Source organism: Takifugu rubripes, chromosome 13 (assembly GCF_901000725.2).
Source record: "Takifugu rubripes chromosome 13, fTakRub1.2, whole genome shotgun sequence".
Taxonomy (NCBI): Eukaryota; Metazoa; Chordata; class Actinopteri; order Tetraodontiformes; family Tetraodontidae; genus Takifugu; species Takifugu rubripes.
This window is the reverse complement of record NC_042297.1, coordinates 17205316-17225695: the sequence shown is the minus strand read 5'-3', so window position 1 is coordinate 17225695 and position 20380 is coordinate 17205316. Positions and strand designations below refer to the sequence as shown.

Below are 20380 nucleotides of genomic sequence, written 5' to 3'. Positions count from 1 at the left end.
ATGATACGATTGTACACTGCTCATGTTTAAAAACAAAGCCAACACATCAACCATCATGTAGATTCCTTGTTTTATTGAAGCCAGGGGTTTGATGAACATTTTCCTTATCTTTGTCAGCATAAGAAGCAAAGAGTTCACATGGCGGAGTAGAGGCCACAGAATTGTGTTAAAGTCATACAATCAAACTTCTGCATTCATTCAGGATACAAAACTGCAGCCAGTCACCCGCTCACAATGTCCCGGGATCCTGAATACAAAAGGGACTGGAAGCAGAAGCTTTAACTCGCATAGACCAGACTGTCGCTAGTGGTCGAAGGCATTTCAGTTGCTTTCCACTGATATCGGAGTACAAAAAGTTACAACAGTATAATATTTAATCTTGGGAGCAACACTTTACAAACAGTAAGTGCAACTTTGAAACCAAGCAGCATGAGAGCACTTCATTCCAAATTTCAAAAGCCAAATTTTAATTATGTTTGGGGGCACTCTGAGGAAATCTGTCAGGTTTGGGTGACATGTTCATGTCCTTTTTAAAACAGAAAGTCCATGGTCACAAGCTATACTTTACATCAGAGAGTGCCAAAAATGTAAACACAAGGGGGGCATTTAAAGTTGAATCAAACTGCATTATCCATTTAATTTTTTGTTCTAAATGTCAAAAGAAAACGTCTCTATTTGATTGATATTAAATGTCCATTATTGTCAGCATTATTCCACTGTTAACCACCAGGGGCGCAGTCCACAACTCAAGCAGCAAATAAAGATAAATAATGGAGTTGAATTATTAAATGCTAAAAAGGCAAGGCAAATAAAAAAAATGCAGTTTGTATCACTACCTGAACCAACAAATAACTGATACAATCGAGATGAGGAAAAGTGCTTAATTTTAACGCCTGGTTGTTACATCGTGCTTCATCCACTTCGGCATCAGATTCTCAGGTGCACTTTCCAAACACACATAGAATGAACAAGAAATATGAAGAGCTTCATTTTGAACCGTAGCAGATTTTAAAGACACGAGTAGCATCATCTGGACAACAACTCATATGTTGACTGTACATCAATCTGTGGTTATTCCCTTACAGAGTAAAATTTGAAGCGAAACCTTAGCAACAGACCAGTTGTGAGGATTTACCATGTCCACACCTGGGATTTGGGGTTTTGTTTTCATGACTTAAAACAAAACATCACTGGCAGGTCTGACACTTGGAATGCAAGGGCTCCCAACGTGAGGACAAAATGGCATCAGATTAATCTCATGGATGATTCCAAACCACATAAACAGAAATGTTAATGTGCATCTTTGGTTCCGGGTTCCAAATCTTTCCAGTTTACCTGCTTTGCTACTAAACTAATAGCAAAAGCCCGTTCTCTTCACACTTGCCACCGATTCTATAAAAGCTACATATCCATACGATTAATTCGGGCCTTGCATATAGAATTAATCTAATGTACACTAAGGTCTGATTGGATTATGCAGTCCGGAATCCATACATATTACAGATACTTGATATGGTACAGATGAATGGTTTTCCTCTGGCAAGAGAGGAATTACATAAGACTACTAAGCTACCCCTTAAGGACACACATGAATAAGGAACATTCCTTTAAAGGCAGGGTGTTCAGTGACGAGCTGTACATTAAAGGCAAAGTTTGTAGATTTAAATGGGCACTGAAAGAGTGTTATAAAAGACCTTAATGGATAAGCAGGTTTCCAAAAGGAAGTGTTTTCTACAGGTGATCTGCGTAGACACTAGGAATGTTTCAACTGACGTGAGGTACGGGGGGGGGGGGGGGGGGGGGGGCAGTGCTGTCAAGCGTTGAAGGATACGATATTTTGTTCAACACACAAATCACCATGTGCGTTTTGGCTGTTAAGCGTTTAACGCCTCCCAAAAACTACTCCTCCTGGTTTCTATTTTTTAATATCTACAGTTTGAAGGTGTTCAATCCAGAGCTCGGCTGAACGCCATCAACCAGGCCACAGAAACGGTTTCTCCTGACACATAACAGATTGCTTCCTGTGCATTAGCAAATTTGTAAAATAAATTAGGAGGGGGGAGGGGGGGGGGGGGGTAGACCTTTTCAATGATGGTGCCACAGTGGATTTCCTCTAATAAAGGCCAGCACCTCCTCTCCATCACAGACAGTTAACTGAGCGAGGCACTTAGGAGTTCTAGTAGGAAAGCTGCTGCCCAGCCCCCTCCCTAAACATACACACCTGCAGCTAAAGAAGTCACGTTGTAACCTCCAAGCTCAACAAATCCCAGCTAGACACATTTAATCAAAGAAGCTATTTTTCTGAAGATGGGCAAAATCGCCTTTATACAAAATCAAAGTCAACCTGAATAGATTTTTTTTTTCCCTCGCATTTATATTTACAGAATCCTTTTAGATGATCTTGGCAAATTATGAGATATGCTGTCACCCATCTGGATTTATATTAGAGTCATGACATCAGTGGCATTTTAACATGTTATGGATACAACGGGACTGTTTTCTTAAATCAATAAATTTTGCACAAATAAAATAAAATGGAGGAAATTTGTATAAATACATCAGTTTCATAGTTAACATTTGTTTTTACATACTATATGTTTCCAAGTATTTCAATTACTTGTGTTTAAATACCTTCCCAATCTTAACAAAATTCCTTCCGTGAGATAAGTTGAACCAGAAGCCACAGGACCAGTAATATTTCCACACCAGGAGGGAGGAGTAATAACCTGGAGAGCGGGGCCAGCAGCTCAGCACATCGGCCTGGCTGCCAGGTAGTGTGGCCATATTTCCATAAGCTGATGCCCCTCACAAAATAACACTCACAATGGAAGAAAGCACAAAAACAAAGCCAAGGCTCCAGTACTTCTCTCATTCAAACTTCCACACACCCTCTTCCCATCCCACCAGAACACCAAAATATCTGAAAGCATACGAAAATCATTTTGGTGAAACCACTGTGTGCGATGACAGACGTTGGGGATTTGGTCAATTTTCCTGCTCAAATGTACGTGTACAGTTCCAGAGTATCAATGCAGTGGACGATGCAGCCGTTTGTGTTGCCTTCACGCTTCGTTCTCTGTTGGCGGCGATACGTTGTTAGCCGAAACCATGGAGTCGTGTTTGCGAGTCATTCTGTCCAACTCGGCTTGGACGTCAGTCAAACCCGGGTTCTGCCCTTGGAAAAACGGGAGACAAACCCCAAAGTAATCTCCTGTAGCCTCTGTGTGTATTCATGAATAAAAGTCATCTATGGCGAGCAAGCTGGTGGATGAAAGGTTATGCTAAAAAATGGCGGCTTGCTGCCACGGTCGACTCATGCAAAACTAATTGTCAGACAAGGGGAACGTGCTCATGCAGCCATTTTCAGTTAGGCCTGACAAAGGTGTTAGCACGTCTCAGTGCTAGAAAAAACCATGTAAGTGAAGTGATGAGCAGGAAAACAGTTACGTGGACTGAAGGACAATGGTTTTATGGAGGAGACTTATGATCAGAGGCTTTGGCATACAAGCAGTGGTTCAGTCAAAAAGGACTAATTCTCCTTTTTACCTGTTTGTTTCAGGCTGTGCACAAAGGCAAAACGTAACAGAAAAACAGCACAAAGCCTCAAGAAACAATACCTTCTACCTCCTCTGGGCTTACAGTGTGTATTTGCTGAAAGGGAGCTACAGAACATCTGCTGGCCTGTTTGGAAGAAAGTTGAAAAACAGGAACACACAGTGAACGCTGGTATTAGAGGTTATACCTGTTTTCTTGGCAGACCCTTGAACTCCAGCTCCAACTGCTCCGCTTCCTGGGCTCCCAGGGGATCCAGTCTTTTTACTCAAAAGGCTGTTGAAGAAGTTAGCCAGCACTCCCTCATTGGCAGCCCCTGCTGCAGGAGAATCAGAGCAGAAACCTGCTTTAATTGCGACAATGACGACGAAACAGAATTCTGCTTTTTATTAACAAAACTGCTGATTGACAGACTGTTGTACTTTCATCCGAAATCTTATAATGATGCCAATTGAGCAAAGGAGACAAGCCCTGCTTTAACTTGTTTTCATTGTAAACTATTTTTTGATTTGTGTTAGAAAATCAAAACCATGTCTTCATCTTGGAAAGCAAGAAACAAAGCCAGAATCATAAGACAAGCTTTGCTGTTATACTTAAAACCACAGCAGGAATTGGTTAACGGACAAGTATGAAAACCGTTTTTCCCCAGACTAAAGAGAATCTTATTAAAAACATGATCGTGACGCTGTCCTCTCATAAATACTGTTACATAGATTATTCCAAGTGAAACCTACTGGGGGCTTCTTTGCAGCACTTCAAAACACTGAGTCACAAGATGAAACCTAAAATAAAATTTGTGGCATAAAAGCAACCCAAACTAAAAGACTGGGCCATCTTTGTAATGCCCCCAGACTTGGTACCTTTAATGTTGGGGTCGGGCTTTTTAACAGAAGCCATTGGCGAGCCACCGGTCACCGTCGTTGGGCCGGCACGTCCAGCGGGCCTGGGTGATCCTGAGGTTGTCCGTCCCGGAGAGTCCTGCAAAACAAATCAAACCGAGATGGTGAAGAAAAACATGTATCGCCGCCTTGTTCAAAATTCTGCACGTGAAGGAAGGTCAGGTGACTTACTGCTGCTCCTCTTGTTGGCGTAACTGGCTGCTTCGCTAACAAAGACTGCAGACAACAAATGGTATGATGGACGTGGTTACCAAAAACAAAGGATACCGTACATGTGACGAGACACTCAACATTTATCACATGGAATAAAAAAAAGATTTTCCTGCCATTAAAACAGTCAAGAAAAAGATTTTAAAGACTAGAAATCAGTGGCACACCTGCTGCTTCATCAGGAACACCTGCTCATCCTCTGCATTTATCTCTTTGTCATGAACCAGCTATGAAGAAAAAGATAGCAGGGCTTGAATTAGCACTTTGGACAGGAAAGCCAATATTTAAGACCTTTAACCTCGTCTTACCTTTCTGACTGGAGGTTTGGTAATAAAATCCTCAAATGGATCTTCGGGTCTGACTGTTGATAAGTTTTCATGCAGTATTGCAATTTTCTTCTCATTATCCCATCCAGACGGACTGAAAGAAAAATATCAATAAAAGACTGTTGAATGGTAATTAATAGGAATGGACTGTTTTCATTGTCAGTGATGAGGATATCTGAAGAGGATCCAGCTTTTGACCACCAAGGCAGAACTCAATTTGTGACGAAAACTGACCTTTTATTCATAGTAATGAGTAGGAAATTCTACAAGGTAGCTAAACCACAAAACCTGTATTTTGACTGTACCTACATTACATTTTCATGTCATTATTATATTAGGCAGAGTAAAAGGAGGAAGCGGAACATTTTAGCATAGATTTACACAGCCGGCACCATCTACATGGGGTTGGCTTGTTAGTGGAGCAGCATATTCAAATGCTAAATTCTAAATTCTATGGTGACTCTGGCACCTCTGCAGAGCGACAGATAAAAACCAAATGGGCAGGGACTCAGCTGAACCAATCTCTTATGGCGAGCGGTGTGAAGTAGTTTCTTAAACACTAGTAGTGCACCTGAAATATTACTTACATGAACACTGCATCCTTCTCTACCACTAATGCAGATGTGGTGAACTGGAAGTCATACAACTTATGTACAATATATTTATATAAGAGATCCAGGTTCTTTTCCTCTTTGACTGAAGTATAGAAGAGGCCAGCGCCATCTGTTTTTTCAGCTAAGGATACAACAGTTTAAACAGACAAAACTATAGTATCAAACTATACAGCATTAGGTGAGTATTTTCTGTAAATGACCTCATGAAAGGATACACTGTAGGCAAAACCTCCTGATGTGGGACTGGATGAAGTCGAATTGCTCCTCCTTATAATCGTGCTCCTTCTCAAGAACACTGACTGCATCACACTGCACAAGTAAATGTTGAAAAGGGAAAACAGGCAATTGTCAAACGTGTTCATTACAGAAATAATGCAACTGCATTGAAATTATAGTGGTGTAAGTTTTAGAATCAAAATATGTCATTTTTACCAACTTTAGCAAAGGAAACTTGTAACACGCTGCATTAACAGTGATTTTTATTTTGATGCCGAAGTCAATACTGTGCTCTAATGAGGTTTGTGCACAGACACCACAGAAGAAAAAGCATATTCATCTTTTTTTAGTCACAGCTAACATGTGAACACTGCTGACGGTTATAACACATTTCTGCACTATTTTTAGCTCATTGTGTCAAACAAAATGGCTGTGTTTTGTTAAAGAGGGACCTTCTTAAAAAAAAGCACAACTCAAACATAGATAAAACACAAGATTAAACCCTTATCAGTAATGAATAGATAACATGGGCTGTGAGTATTTACTTGCCTTTGTGCAAACTACTAGTACTGGAACGCCCAGGTTGTGTGTAAGGGTGTTTTCTCCGAGGGGGAGGACAACGGCTTCGTCTTCACCCGCTGTTGGGGCCCGTCTCTGCGGGGAGGACGAGTTGGCATCCTCAGGTTCAGAGTATTCTTGAAACGCTTTCACCACTGGAGGGCAGATAAAGGGGACAGAAGAGAAAGAAATTCAGTCCTCTATTATAATTATGGCTGAAATATGAGCCAGCAGAAACTGAATTTGAATAACTTACTTTCGTATATATATTTTCGTTATATTTGAATCGCTTAGCTACATTAAAAAAAAAACTGTATAAAACCAACAACATACATTATATTACATAGAGTTTTGGAGAAATTATTTAACACAGGATAAGAAAAGCTAATAAGTTTAGGGGTACTCTGTTTCCAGAGAGACTGACCACAGCTCACTTAACTACAGTTGTGGACTTGAGTCAGGTCCTTTTGCCAAACAAGTCCTTCCCTGGTTGTTACCAAATAAAGAGTCCATGTCATAAAATATTCAGCAGCCCATCTCAGAGAAAGTGAAACAAAAACAAAAATCACATGACAATGTCGTTATTCCCCTCCTGGGCTACCACCTTATCATGGTGGAGGGGTTTGCGTGTCCCAATGATCCTGGGAGCTCCGTTGTCTGGGGCTTTATGCCCCTGGTAGGGCCACCCATGGCAAACAGGTCCTAGGTGAGGGATCAGACAAAGCATAGCCCAGGACCCCCTAATGAAGATAAATAACATTGGTCCTACGTTTCCCTTGCCCGGATGCGGGTCACCGGGGCCCCCTCCTGGAGCCAGTCCTGGGGGTAGGGTGGCCTGGTGGCCGGACCTCTGCCCATGGAGTCCGGACGGGCACAGCCAAGGCAACACGGGACCCCCTTCCCATGGGCTCACCACCTGCAGGAGGGGCCAGGGGGTCGTGTGCATTGTGTGTTGGGTAGCGGCCGAAGGCAGGGACCTTGGCGGTCTGATCCCCGGCTGCATAAACTGGCTCTAGGGACATGGAATGTCACCCCTCTGGTGGGAAAGGAGTCTAAGCTGGTGCGCGAGGTTGAGAAGTTCCGACTAGATATAGTCGGCCTCACCTCGACGCACGGCAAGGGCTCTGGAACCACTCTTCTCGAGAGGGGTTGGACTCTCTACCCCAGACCCCAGATAAGCGGTAGAGGATGGATGGATGGAATGTCGTTATTGTCTGACCTGATCTGCTTTAACCATGACATAGCTCAATTCTGCCGCAGCTCACTGCTAAAAAATATGACGATCTGATTCAGCTGTAACCAGTGAATACGGCTGAATAAAGAAGTGGTGTAGTTCCTTTATTAGGTTTTGCTCCTACAGCTGTCTAGACTTTTACAGCAGGGTTAGGGTGTTGGGGAGGCTGTGTGAAGGAAGCTTTGGCCTACTTCCTGAGGAGCTTAGGAACTGAAATGTTACCCGCCCACAAACACAAAATGACTCGCTGCGTTCAGACCCCCTTTTGAACACGGGATTAAACACTGAAAATTACAAGAATCCACTCCTTGTACGTGGGATTACATGTAACGTACAGTTAGCTTGATCAAACTTGAAGATTGAACTGGGCCTGCCTGAGCACATGTGCATATGCACATGTGGAAACCTAAAAGGTAAACCCTGAGACTGTGCCTGCAAAACAACACGCAAAATCAAGGCATTAACGTGACGGGCTTTGTCTGCTGAGATGGACAGAGCTCACAAAGGAGGTGAGGTCAGAGTGCACTAGCACAACAAATGGAAACCTTTATTTTTTTTTCCCCAATAAAGCAAAAGTCCTAACTCTTTGTTGCCAAATTCTGTACAACTGTGCAGTAAATGCTGCAGTTAATGACGTTGTCACACATGCCCGATTTTAAATTTCATCTAAATTTGCACCAACCCCCCCCCCCAAAAACCCCTCTCCAGATACGCTTCACAGCAACAATATTTCACTCCTATAATTTAGCCTGAGATGAATCCAGCAGCTGGCCTATTTCTGCTACAGCCGAGTCAGATTTGTCCCGTTGCCCGTTTCAGGCGGACTGGTTTGGATTCTATCCCTGACACTGGGTGCCGGGACGAGGGAGGGAGGGAGGGAGCGAGGGAGGGAGGGACTATGATGCAAGACGCCTGCAAGACTTCCTGGTCAGACGCCAGACAGACGGACGGTCACACCGTCTTTCTCGCTCACATGCTCAGATCCATGGGGGAGCCCAATAACAACTCCCCGACCACACAGATACTAATCAAGCTGATTGGGCTCAAGCTAAAGTTGAAATGTGACTATGCAACTGTCAACAAGAGAGAGGCGCTGCAGAAAAATCGAAAAAGTTTATTGTATGAGATGATTTTATCTGCAAGCATGTCTCCTTAGGCTAATGCTAAGACGAACGCCAGGAACTACCATTCTTTGTTTCAAACTACAAACAAAATTAATTCGATCTGGATGAGCTAGGAAGAGGAAATAAGACCGACTGCTTAGCAAACTTCCTTATGCCACATATTTAATGGTAAAGCGTATTGTGTGTTATTTCTATTCACTGCACTGCAACAATGACAGGAGACATTTGAACCCGTCGCACCGCATTCAACTCAAAGCACCAAGAGTTTGATTGAATCACAAGTGTAACGTCAGAGCTGAAGGCAGAAGCTACAGACTGAAGAACTTCATGTCCAAAAGAACGGAGGCTGAACAAACATGTCTAAAATGCAACAACCTTTCCAAACACAAGACACTATTCATGAGCAAGAAACAACCAGTTCTAAAATTAATCAGAATAACACCACTGTACCATTGATCAGCACAAGCAGCCTCCAGTCAGAGCACACAGCTGAGGATCATCTGATGGTGACCTCGAATCATCCGTGCAAAAGTGCAATGCACGCTGCTCTCCTTCAATGGCGAGAGCTTTCTTTCCCAGGAGTCGGCGTCAAACGCGTTTTGCAAATTCACGTAAGACAACAAATAAACCCGGACTCACTCCTCTGCTCCATTTCTCTCAGGACGTCAGGTTCAATCTTGAGCTTGTCCACATGGTCTCGCAGCACGCTGGACCACTTCTGCAGCGAGTCCATGATGATCCAGGGCCGGGACATATCCACGACAAACACAGCTAAGCAGTCTGACAGTGACTGGGCTGAAACGGCAAACTTGAGCAGGCCTTTGTGGTACAAGTCTCCATCCAGGATCCAGACATTACAGCGAGTTAAGTCTACACAGGGATAAAAAACAACACATAGGTGTTCAGTTAAAGGAAAGACACACAGAAAGAAGAAGGCTGTTAAACTCACCATCTCTGTCCTCATCATGGACACTTAAGTACAGGTACTCCAGTCCTCTTCCTTTCTTATTGTGTTCAGCTCCTTGAAGTTTGGCCATAAGTGTTGTTTTTCCAGACCCATCCTCACCTGCAGGATTGATTTGTTATTCACCACAATGCCACATTATTCAATTGTCAGACACAGCATGTCTTGCTTTATTACCCTCATTTAGAAGGCTGCAAATGCGTCTAGACTTTGACAAACAACCTACTTAGTGAAATGATATTTTGTTTATTGTGTCACCGTTGCCAGAGGAAGAAGAACAAGTGGAAGATCAGAAGTGGGTGTTGAGGGGTCAGAAAATCCCTAATATGACTTGAGCGTTGCAGTCTGCAAACCCTCCGTGAGCTGGGCTGACCAGTACGGTGAAAACACGGCACAAACACAGACATTTACGCGGGGGATTCTTGAATCCTTACCAAACACCAGGATATTTTTCCCCGAAGGCAACTTTGAACTGGATCGAGTTGAAACCTCACTCAGTATCGACGACCTACACAATGGCACATTGAGAAAAACGGACACACAATGACGTAAGGTTTGAGCCATTACACCGGGTCATGAGGCACATCGACGGACACACTGGCTCAAACCATAAAGTTAGTTAGTCAAATGCTTTAAGCTTAAACATCACGTCTATTGCATCGCTACACCAATTCCATGTCCAAAACGTCAGGAAATGATGTCACCTCCACTGACCGGTACTCTGGCACTAGATAGTTATCACATTAGAAAGATTTAGGAGTTAATTCAGATGACTGGCTTTGGATTAGGCTCACATTGTTTTCCTGCTTGTTTTGACTGTATGATTGTTGCATTAACGCTTGTCTGTAAACATTTATGACAGCGTTTCTGCTAGCTTCTTTTGCCCAGAGGCGCTAACGTTTGGTACTTGGGTGGTGTCTTGACACCTACTAAAGTAAATGGCTCTATCAAGCCAGACTTGAAAGTTTACGAAAACCGGAGTTATGCAGGTCTCTTGTCAATTGCCGTTTGGTTAGACGCCTCTAATGTTAAGTGCTAGTTCTTTCAGCAGAATTGACGTCAATTTAGCTGCACACTGACCGTCCAGCTTTAGTTAGTGCTAACGTCGCTGCTAGCCGGGCCGGTGTTTAATTGTGAGGCACCGGTAGTGACAAAGCATAACGGCCGTGCTTTCACATAAAAGCACCAGCGCATGCATACGTTTGCGAAAAAAAAAAAAAATAGCGGGACTTGCCAAAGGTTTTGTCCTTCCTCATCTTCGTTGTTGTTTTCGCCTGTCCCGGCTGCGCCCGGGTGCCGCTTCTCCAAAACGGGAGCCATCTTCTCTTTCAACAGCCACAAAGGCAAGGCCCTGTTTCTTAGCCACCACTGGCCCCGCCCTCTTACAAGTGGCACAGGGCGCGTGGCGTTCAAAGACCCGTACGTTGCGTAGGAATTCAAGCCGCCAACATGTTTTAAGTAGGTTCGTAGCTTTCCCGTAGATGTTGTAAAATAAATTTTAAAAATAATTAATAAACGTTATTCGTAAGAAAGATGACTATAAACAATATATTTTCTATGTTGCCCACACATATTTACATATAATTGCTACAACGAAAGAACTGTTGATTCTGTTCATCACGACTTTAAATTGTAAAATGTGTCCAGTAGAGGGCAGCATTCAACTTAAAGACAAAAAGAAAACGATGAAAATGATTCTTCTCATCATAATTTTTGGACTGGTATTGACATTTATTCATAAATTATGATTAGGATGTCATAATGTCACAAGTGCATTATTTTACTGACAATATCTTTCTTTCTGTTGTTTTAAATATCGGCGTAATTCTATAACACGTTTTAGTTTCGCTGACTTTTTTGGGGAACTAGAGAAGCTTTTTAATTGTTTTATTTGTATGACACGTTTCAGCCAAAATAATGATGGCTAATTCTCCGATGTTTAAGGGATCACAAATATATTAAGCTTGCAATTTGTTTGTATAATAATTTATAATATCCTGGAAATTCGGTATTTTTTACTTCTCTGCCACCTAAAGATTTTGGAATTCGGGATTTTCCCTCTGAGACGCCACAAACACTGGTGAGAGTTGACTTATTTGGTGTTTCAGCTCCTAAGAATGCATTCCAGAGCTTTTAGTATCATGTGAAACCCAATTCCTGCTGCTCTGTCATGACTGTTCAGCTCTGCCACTGTATTTTCTTGAAGTTATAACATTAATCTCATGTGTTTGCTTCGCAGCTTCCTGATATTATGAGATAAGAAATGTTTATATTCCCATGAAAAGAAATCCAATCTTTTTGAAACATAGCTTTTAAGGGGTGTTTTTGTCTTTTTTTTAAATCATAATCTGTAAAACGTGTCTCGGGTGCAGTCCTATAGAATGACCACTAGAGTGAAGTGTCCTCTTAACTATTAATCTAATGGAAATAACTAAAATAGATCAGAAATACAAAGGCCGAAAGGAGATTTTGGGTGTGAAGTATAATTTTAGGAGAAATAAACGCCCTGTGTGTCCGGGATGTATGCACTTGTTTGGCCACCATTTCATCCACTTTCACAGAAAGAATCGTGAATAAAAGACAACTCGGGGAACTCCCAGTCTCAGATATCTTTGCATCAAAATTTGCATCTCAAGATCCGGGAAGGGGGTGATCATCAAGTTGTAAATGTTTTCCGGATTAGTTCGGTATGGTGCCATTGATTCCCAGAAAACCCAGATTATAATAGATACAAAATACCCCAAAACATTCTCGGGTATTCTCTAGATAAATGTTCCACTTTTTATACAGTTATAAGGATATCGAGGAGGCTTTGAGCATTTCGCCGATGGTTTAATACAATTAAAAACACCTGCCGTGACTGTAATTTAATGGCAGATTGCTCATAATCGCCTTGTGGGGAGAAACTGAGCGGATGGGTGTGTGGGAGAGGAGGGGTTAAAGATTGGGAGGGCAAGGATTTGCAGACGGAGCAACGGAGGAGCGGGACTGTGAAAGCGACAGATGTCTGGAGAACCGTGAGAGGCGCTCCCCACTTCTGCACAGTCCCAGCCTGCAGCTCAGGGGCGGAATCCGCAGCTGTCACGCTGAAGCTTTATCACTTCCATCCGGAGCCCGGACAAGAAGCAAGAGTGATCACTCTCTCCTCTGAAATACAGGTCGGTCACATCATAGTTTCACTGATTTAAAAGACAGAAAGAAAGAAAGAAAGAAAGAAAGAAAGAAAGAAAGAAAGAAAGAAAGAAAGAAAGAAAGAAAGAAAGAAAGAAAGCAAGCAAGCTTGTAGTTCTTTGTCCTTGTGTGAAATTGATCATTTCAAGATGACATCAAACACAATTTTCCCCATTTTCCCTTTATTCAGCTGCTCAGTTTGACCCCCCCCCCCCCCTTTTTTTTTGGAATATTAAGTAGACCAGACAAATTAAATCTGTTGAAATGCAGCCACAGCGAAGTTCTTGTGATATTTTGACCTTGTCCTTTATTTTTGCTCTGGGCTGGATTTGTATTTCGTTCGAATGTTCTGCGTGAGAGGACATTTTCTGCGAAAACCATGAACAAAAAAAAGGGAGAGCAGCTGAGAGAAGAAGGGCTGGGTGGGTGGGTGGGTGGGTGGGAGGGGATGGGGGATGGAGACCCATCAGCTTTTTGTCACTCTACTGTGCATAATTCTAAAGTGTAACTCCACAGGAAAGCGGCACTAACACAATATTACCACCATCTGCACCATCCAGCCACCATTTCTCCCAGTTCAGCCCACCACTTTAGTCAGTGAGCTGCTGGGGAGCCGTCCTTTGTTGCCGGCACATGCTTCTTTCCATTGTCTGGAGGCTGGAGTCTGTACTTACTGTCCCTGCTTGAAATACTGCCCACAAGCAACAGCGCCACGTTGCTTTTGGTGTAAAAAATTGCAAAATGAAAAACAATGTTAACCGTATAAATATGTGGAGGATTAGGGTTTAAACCAGACCGGGGTGCATTATGGCTGGCCCTCTGGGGAAACAGATGTAGCTAATAAATTTGCTGCTTTTAGTTTAGATCAAATTGTCCTCTTTTTTTGGGTGGGTGGGGGGCGGGGGTAGGCGGTAGAGAGAAGTCTATCTTGATGATATGGACAGGTCACAGAATCAATGCATGTTAGACTAAAAAATTTATAAATTAAATTAAGTCATTACTATTTATTACTCCTAATCTAATCGCATGTTGTCGACATGGCCTGAGTTAGACCGTGTCAGCAGTGATTGAGACAAAGCTGGACTTCCAGTTCCCTATTTTTACTGAAAGGAAGTAACACACTGTGGCAATCTTCCTCTAATGCAACTATCACATCAATAAAACAGAGCTACACTTGATCAAAGTGAGTATTTTGGTTCCTGCAGCCTTGATGTTGCCTGTGTCATTGTAGGTCTGGGCAGTTTATCCACGTTTGAGACCACATTGGGCATTGTAATAATATGAATAAACCCTGTTGGCTTGATCAATGGATCTTGGTGTTGTTTCGGAAGAATACAAACATGATAGATGTTCAGATTTCAGGTCTGGCCTTTTTTCTCTCTCTCTTTTTGGCACCGAGCCTTACTCTACATTCCATCAAGGGTAGAGAGTTCACATGCTGTTTGATCTCAATGAGGTTCCCATGAATTTCCGTTTGTTTTCAGGCCAGACTGTATTTGGCCGTGTAGGAGCTGCTAATTCAAGTCATTTGCTCATAGTAATATAAATGTGGTACATTTGAATACCAGAACATTCTTAGGTTGCCTTGGTGTTTACATATATTGGTTGGTGAATTGGAGGCTTTGAGCCTGATGTTTATCATTGCTTGAAGGGTCGGAACATGATTTTGAAAATGATTTTATTCCTTTCTTTCTTTAGACACCATGGGAGGCAAACTTGGCAAGAAGAAGAAGACATATGATGTGAGTGACCCGAAGCAGACTAAGGATGCACAGGAGTCAGTTAAAGTGGAAGCCAAAAATGTAGAAGATGCAGCCGAGGCGCCCAGTGCAACGACGGAAGCCACACCAGAAGTGGCCAAATCTGCACCCGAAGAATCAGCTGCGTCTCCAGCGGAGGCATCTGCAGACGTGGAAAAACCTGCTGCAGCTGAGGAAGCATCTGCAGCAGCAGAAAAGAGAGAAGATCCAGCAGTGGAACTGTCTGCTGCCACAGAGGAACCAGCTTCAACAGCAAAACCATCCACAGCAGCAGAAGAACAAGTTGCAGCGACAGCAGAGCCACCGAAACCTGCAACAGCAGAGGAACCAACTGCAGTCACAGAAGAACCAGTCACAGCAGCAGTGGAAACATCTGTAGCAGCAGAACCACCTACAGCACCAGAAGAAACAGCTCCGGTAGTAGAAGAACCGGTCATAGCAGCAGTGGAAACATCTGTAGCAGCAGAACCATCTACAGTAGAAGAGAAACCAGCTGTGGTAGCAGAAGAACCAGCCATAGAAACAGTCATAGCAGCAGAACCAACTGCAGCAGAAGAAAAACCAGCTGCCGCTGTAATAGAAGAGCCAGTTATAGCAGCTGTGGAAACAGCCACAGCAGCAGAACCACCTGCAGCAGCAGAGGAACCCGTTCCATTAGCAGAACCATTTAAGGCAGAAGTTGAACCAGTTGCAAAATTAGAAGAACCACGGGAAACAGTACAAGAAGCTTCCCCAGTTGTTGAGGAGCGTGCATCAGTGGAACAAGTCCCTGAATTAGAGACTCCAGCTGCACCCTGTCTTGAAGAAGCAACTACTGCAAATGAAACATCTGTTGTAGAGCCAGATGTTCCTGCCAGCCTAGAGGTGGCACCAGAAACTGTCGCTGAGTTGGTGTCCTGTGTTGATGCCGTCCCTATTAACGAACAAGAGCCCAAGCTAACAGCAGAAACATTATTGGAGAAGAACCCACCAGAACCAGTGCAAGAACCAGAGCCTGAAGTGCCACCGCAGCAGGAACCAGAGCAGGCTGCAGAGCCAGAGCCAGAGCAGGGGTCCGTACCAGAGCCAGAACTAAAGGCCGAATCTCTACCAGAGACACCTGAGATCACTGGACCTGAACATGGGAAAGCAGAAGCACTTGAGGACTTGGAGATGTCCCCAGAAGAGCTCCCCGCCGATAAGCCTGCAGAAGACCCTAGCACTGATGGGGCAGCGGCTCAAAAGGAAGAAGAGGCTGCCCCCGACATCGCCATCCCTGAGGCGACATCTGCCTGCACAATTCCGCCCCAATCTGAAGCCGTCGCTGCGGCATCCACGGAAGAGGAGTCTTGTCAGGACCAGGAAGTAGAGAACAAGATGGAGAATGGAAATGTAGAGAGCCCCACCTGCGTAGAGGATGTGGCAGAAGCACGCCCAGCTGTCAATGGAGATTGCACAAATTCTGAGATCGTTAACGGAGGCGAAAAGCCAGAGGAGGTGCTAATCACGAAGCAGAGCGATTGTGAACTGAAGAAGGAGGTGAACCTCAGCGAAGATGTCCAGGAGGAGCCAATCACCGTCCCTGACAGCAACGAGGTCACCCAGGCTGTCTGAGCCTCTGAAATGAGCGTGGATACCGTGGAATCCTGCGTCGGCAGAGAGCTGTGAAGGCATCACCAGAACAGCTAGCTTCTTTGGAACGCTGTAATCACTGTCAAACCTACTGTGGTGACTCAGGTACAAGGATGCTTTGAGTAACCAAAACAATCAAACAACCACTTGATAATGGAAGATGTGTAATGAACAAAAGAAAGGGGAAGAGAAAGAGAGACAGAGAGAACGGGGAAGTGCAAAGAGGAGACCTGGGACTAGGATGGAGACAGTGAGGCTGGACAGTGAAAATACCAGACGTTAAGTATGTATACCTGAGTGAAATTAATAAATCGGACTTTTTGCAGTTTCTTGGAACAATATTCATTCTTAGTATGTTATCTGATTTAGAATGTCTTATATCATTTCTATTATTATAAGCAGGGACGAATGGCTTGGCCTTTTATAGCGGCAATTATAGGGAAGATTGTTCATTTTAAACTGATTGTGCAGAACAGAGAATAAAAGTGGAGTGTTATAGCCCACGGTGATCATTTCTTTTCTTTTTACACTTTTCTCATCATCAGCAACATTACAAGGGTCTGAGAAATGGAGTTAGTGTGGTTAATGGTTTTAAGTCATGGGTTAAAAAAAACAAAAAGGCTACAGACTTTTTCTGAGCTAATTTCACCACTGTATCGTGTGAGAGCAGACAAGCCATCTGTAATTCTAAAATCACTTGTTGACACCCACTGCGAGGATAAATACTCATTATTAATTAATATTTACAAAGAGCAACACCCCCTGGGTCACAGGCTGCACGTGCACACATGTCGATGTTACCTTGCATGTTATGTTACGCATGGTCGAAACATGATTTTCCACATATTGTCATGCCTGTGGTTTGCATACAACAGAACTCCCCACCACCACCGCCACCAGCAACGTTTCTTAGATTCATACCAGCAAGAGGGGGAGGGGCAGGAATGCTTGCAAGAGGCATAGAAAAGGGAAGGGGGGGAGGGGTGTTCTGGGGTATCACTGAGAGTCTTGAAACTGCAAAGATGAAAACACAGATGCTGGAATAGGACGTGGACTTTTTTACATATTAACACCTGATTCCGCAGGATAAATCGGGGTTATATGGGTGGTAATTGGCAGTGGTGAAAATGATCTGACATCGTTGTGACGCCTGCCTGCAGAATGCCGCCACGCCTGCCCCTCGCGCTAACGCCCAAGATAAAAGGGTCTTTTGCACGAAGGCGCTAGTGCTCGTAGATTAACAAGGGGAGGAGAATGATATTTTCACCCAAGGTCGAAGCAGAAAAGCAGATGTGCTAATGATAATGTAGACCTCACATTGAAGCAGCTACATAGTGGTGTTTCCACGACCACAAATTTCAGAGAGGAATGTTGTGGGTTTGAGTCCCCAGCCTATGAACTTGACAGTATTCCCCTTGCCCAGAAAATGAAAGAAACAACAAACAAGACAGTCACTTAAGTCGTGAATTCCTGTCATGTAGCATCTGTTTAAAACCTATTCAACTCACTGAAATCTACTGAAAACTAACAGGCGACGGCATAGCAGAAACTTGCGACAGTATTGGTAACAACGTGATGAAATATTAACAAGGTTGCATGAGAAGGTTGATGTATTTGTTATTCTAGCTTCTGCCTTCACCAGCAGTGCAAGAATGTCACGGAATCTGTGAATCCTGGCCTGTGCTGCAGGGGTTTTACTTTTCTTCTGCAATGTCCACGTGGGCGTGGGGGGGGGGACAGGGACTCTGTCTTTAGCATCTCGATTGTAAAGTTGCATGGTTGTGGAAGGCCAGCTGCACTGCCTGGATACCCTGACACTATGAGCTCTATAAGCAAGCTCCTGCACAAAGCTCGACTGTGTTCCAGCGCCGCGTTCTCTGATGCCTTTGAGGAACAAGAACGTGAAGTAAATCCAAAAGCTAAACCAATTCCCAATCCACTGACCAACAAAGGTTTGTCTGTTGTCACATTCAGAATGAATGTAACAGTGTTGCATACACAGTGTCATTATAAAATAATAATGACACGGCCGATAAATTGGTCCGAGCTCAATTATATTCAAGCTATTTAAAGATCCAGTTCTGGAATGACTCTCATGAATTTCTTGGAGACTGAAATGCTTTGTATAAATACACAGGGCCATTTGGGGCCATGTTGAAAAGGTGAGCCTGCATGAATCACCCTGATGTGCTATTTAATTTATCTGTTTTTAAAGGCCATTTGGCCTCTTTAGAGCTTTTGGATTAATCAAATTTAGCACTGGGTGTGCGTCTGAGAATGCGCCTCTTAGTGTACATCAAGAATAACACTGACATAAACAGGCGTGAGCGTGTGAAGCGAGTCCAGCCTCCTAAAACCCTTGAGACATTGCCTCCATTCCATTCACTCAGCCGTCTGGGTAAATGAAAAAGAAATTAGTCGAGAAATTTAAACAGCTGAGTCGTCTTTATTATTAGGCCAAGAGGAAGTTAGAGAAGAAGAACAGGGAAGATACTCCAAGTGTAAAACCAAGTAAGTCATTTCTTTAACTCAGACGGGAAAGCAGCCAGACACACACACACACACACACACACACACACACGCACACACACACACGCACACACACACACACACACACACACAGACATTTTTAATAATGGTTGCACAGACTTCCTCTCTACATTCCCCCATAATTCCCCACTACAGAATCTGCACAGAGTAACTGATGCTGAAAGGGCAGGACACTTTCTATGAATTCATCCCCTGGTTTAAAGTGTCTCCACACAAATTAGGACTTTTCTCTTTCTCCCTTTCTTCCCGGCTCAGTCTGTCTTTCACTTTTTTCTTTCTGTTTGGGACACATTATCAGCATTAATGTGGCCTTGCCAGTCTTTGTAAATCTTTTCAGCCTTTTTCTCCCTGCTTCCCTCCCCTGAATCCCTCCATCTGGACACCGATGCTGCCATCGCATCAGGAAGGGTAGAAGCCTATTAGAGGGAGCTCGGTGGTGGAGCGAGAATCAATATTGATCCATGAGGTTTGCCTAATGGGCACTGAGAGGTGATTCCCCTTTGTCTGCTCAAAGAGCCCATCAGCCACTGCTCCCAACACACACACACACACACACACACACACACACAGATGATGTCTTTGCTGATGCAGCTGCTGTACTGAGTGAGCACTTTACAGCTGCCCACCCCCCACCCCCTCCCTCCCTCTACCTTCTGTGAACATTAGCATCCTTGAAAAGATTTACTGTTCTGTGGATTTATTGCTGTTTATCATATGCATCCACTGCCAAAAACACAATCCCAGAAACACCCCCCAACACACACACACACACACACACACACACACACACACACGCAAAGTGATTAATGCCAGGTTTCAGGATCCTCTACTGATACAGGTGACTTGATTGGCAATCATTCACTTTTAAGGGTTGCTGCAAAAAATAGAACTTCACAACACACACACACACACACACACACACACACATGCGCACATACACACACACACACACAGAATAAGGTCTCATTGGGTCAATAATAAAATTCAAAACATGGTGTGCAGAGTGAGATTAGATTTGCTTTTACAGGAAACTTGAAAAAATCTTTATTTAATATGACAAAAAAAAGAGAGCGAGACACAAATGCACTTCTGGCTGTCAATTTTTATTAAACAACAAGAGTATTTTTTCCTCTGCAATAGAATTACTGTTGTGAAATTGTTACAGCTCCAGCCACCGCGGCTGCAGGGAAGCGCCCGCTGGGAAAAAATGACCTTCATTGTGTTTCTGGTGACGGAGCTAAATCAAAGCTGCTGCTTGCTTAAGGCAGCTACTGTACACGGCCCCGGGGTGAATTATTCAAACACGGAATGAAGTGACCTCTAGCAAAAGATGGCAGAGACAAGGACAAATCTGACAGGGTTAAAGGTTAACGGGTCTGAGAAGCGCTGCACAGAAATCGTATTTAGATTTAGGGCGAGACGCTCGTCATTCCTCAGGAGGAGTCTGCAAAATGTCCGACCTGTCGAAGCGACGCCTCCACCCGTCTCAGCATCTGTGTACATTTTCTGTCATTTTCACATGCAAATATTAGTCTTATTACATGAATAAATGTGCAGATTTTATAAATAAGGAACAACGCAAACACTCAGA

General features: G+C 43.6%; 2 protein-coding genes across 4 annotated transcripts; one reads left to right on the top strand and one right to left on the bottom strand.

The window, feature by feature from the left end:
• Positions 1-55: 55 nt before the first annotated feature.
• On the bottom strand, positions 56-11082 carry dync1li2 (dynein, cytoplasmic 1, light intermediate chain 2). Of its 3 annotated transcripts, none has more exons than XM_011610118.2 (13): positions 10932-11082; positions 10132-10205; positions 9683-9799; positions 9373-9603; positions 6367-6530; positions 5817-5910; positions 5575-5710; positions 4970-5081; positions 4829-4888; positions 4623-4667; positions 4413-4530; positions 3743-3871; positions 56-3175 (listed from the first exon to the last, which is right to left on the bottom strand). In XM_011610118.2, exons 1-13 carry the CDS (start codon positions 11015-11017, stop codon positions 3063-3065), a joined length of 1479 nt encoding a protein of 492 aa, XP_011608420.2. In that variant the 5' UTR covers positions 11018-11082; the 3' UTR covers positions 56-3062. The 3 variants fall into 3 exon arrangements, with proteins under 3 accessions (XP_011608420.2, XP_011608421.2, XP_029702035.1); XM_011610119.2 differs by having other exon boundaries at positions 56-3170; XM_029846175.1 differs by having other exon boundaries at positions 3743-3868.
• A 1576-nt stretch (positions 11083-12658) lies between these two features.
• On the top strand, positions 12659-16740 carry LOC105417280 (proteoglycan 4). The gene is made up of 2 exons (XM_011610117.2): positions 12659-12855; positions 14567-16740. Exon 2 carries the CDS (start codon positions 14572-14574, stop codon positions 16219-16221), a length of 1650 nt encoding a protein of 549 aa, XP_011608419.1. The 5' UTR covers positions 12659-12855; positions 14567-14571; the 3' UTR covers positions 16222-16740.
• The last annotated feature ends 3640 nt before the right edge of the window (positions 16741-20380 follow it).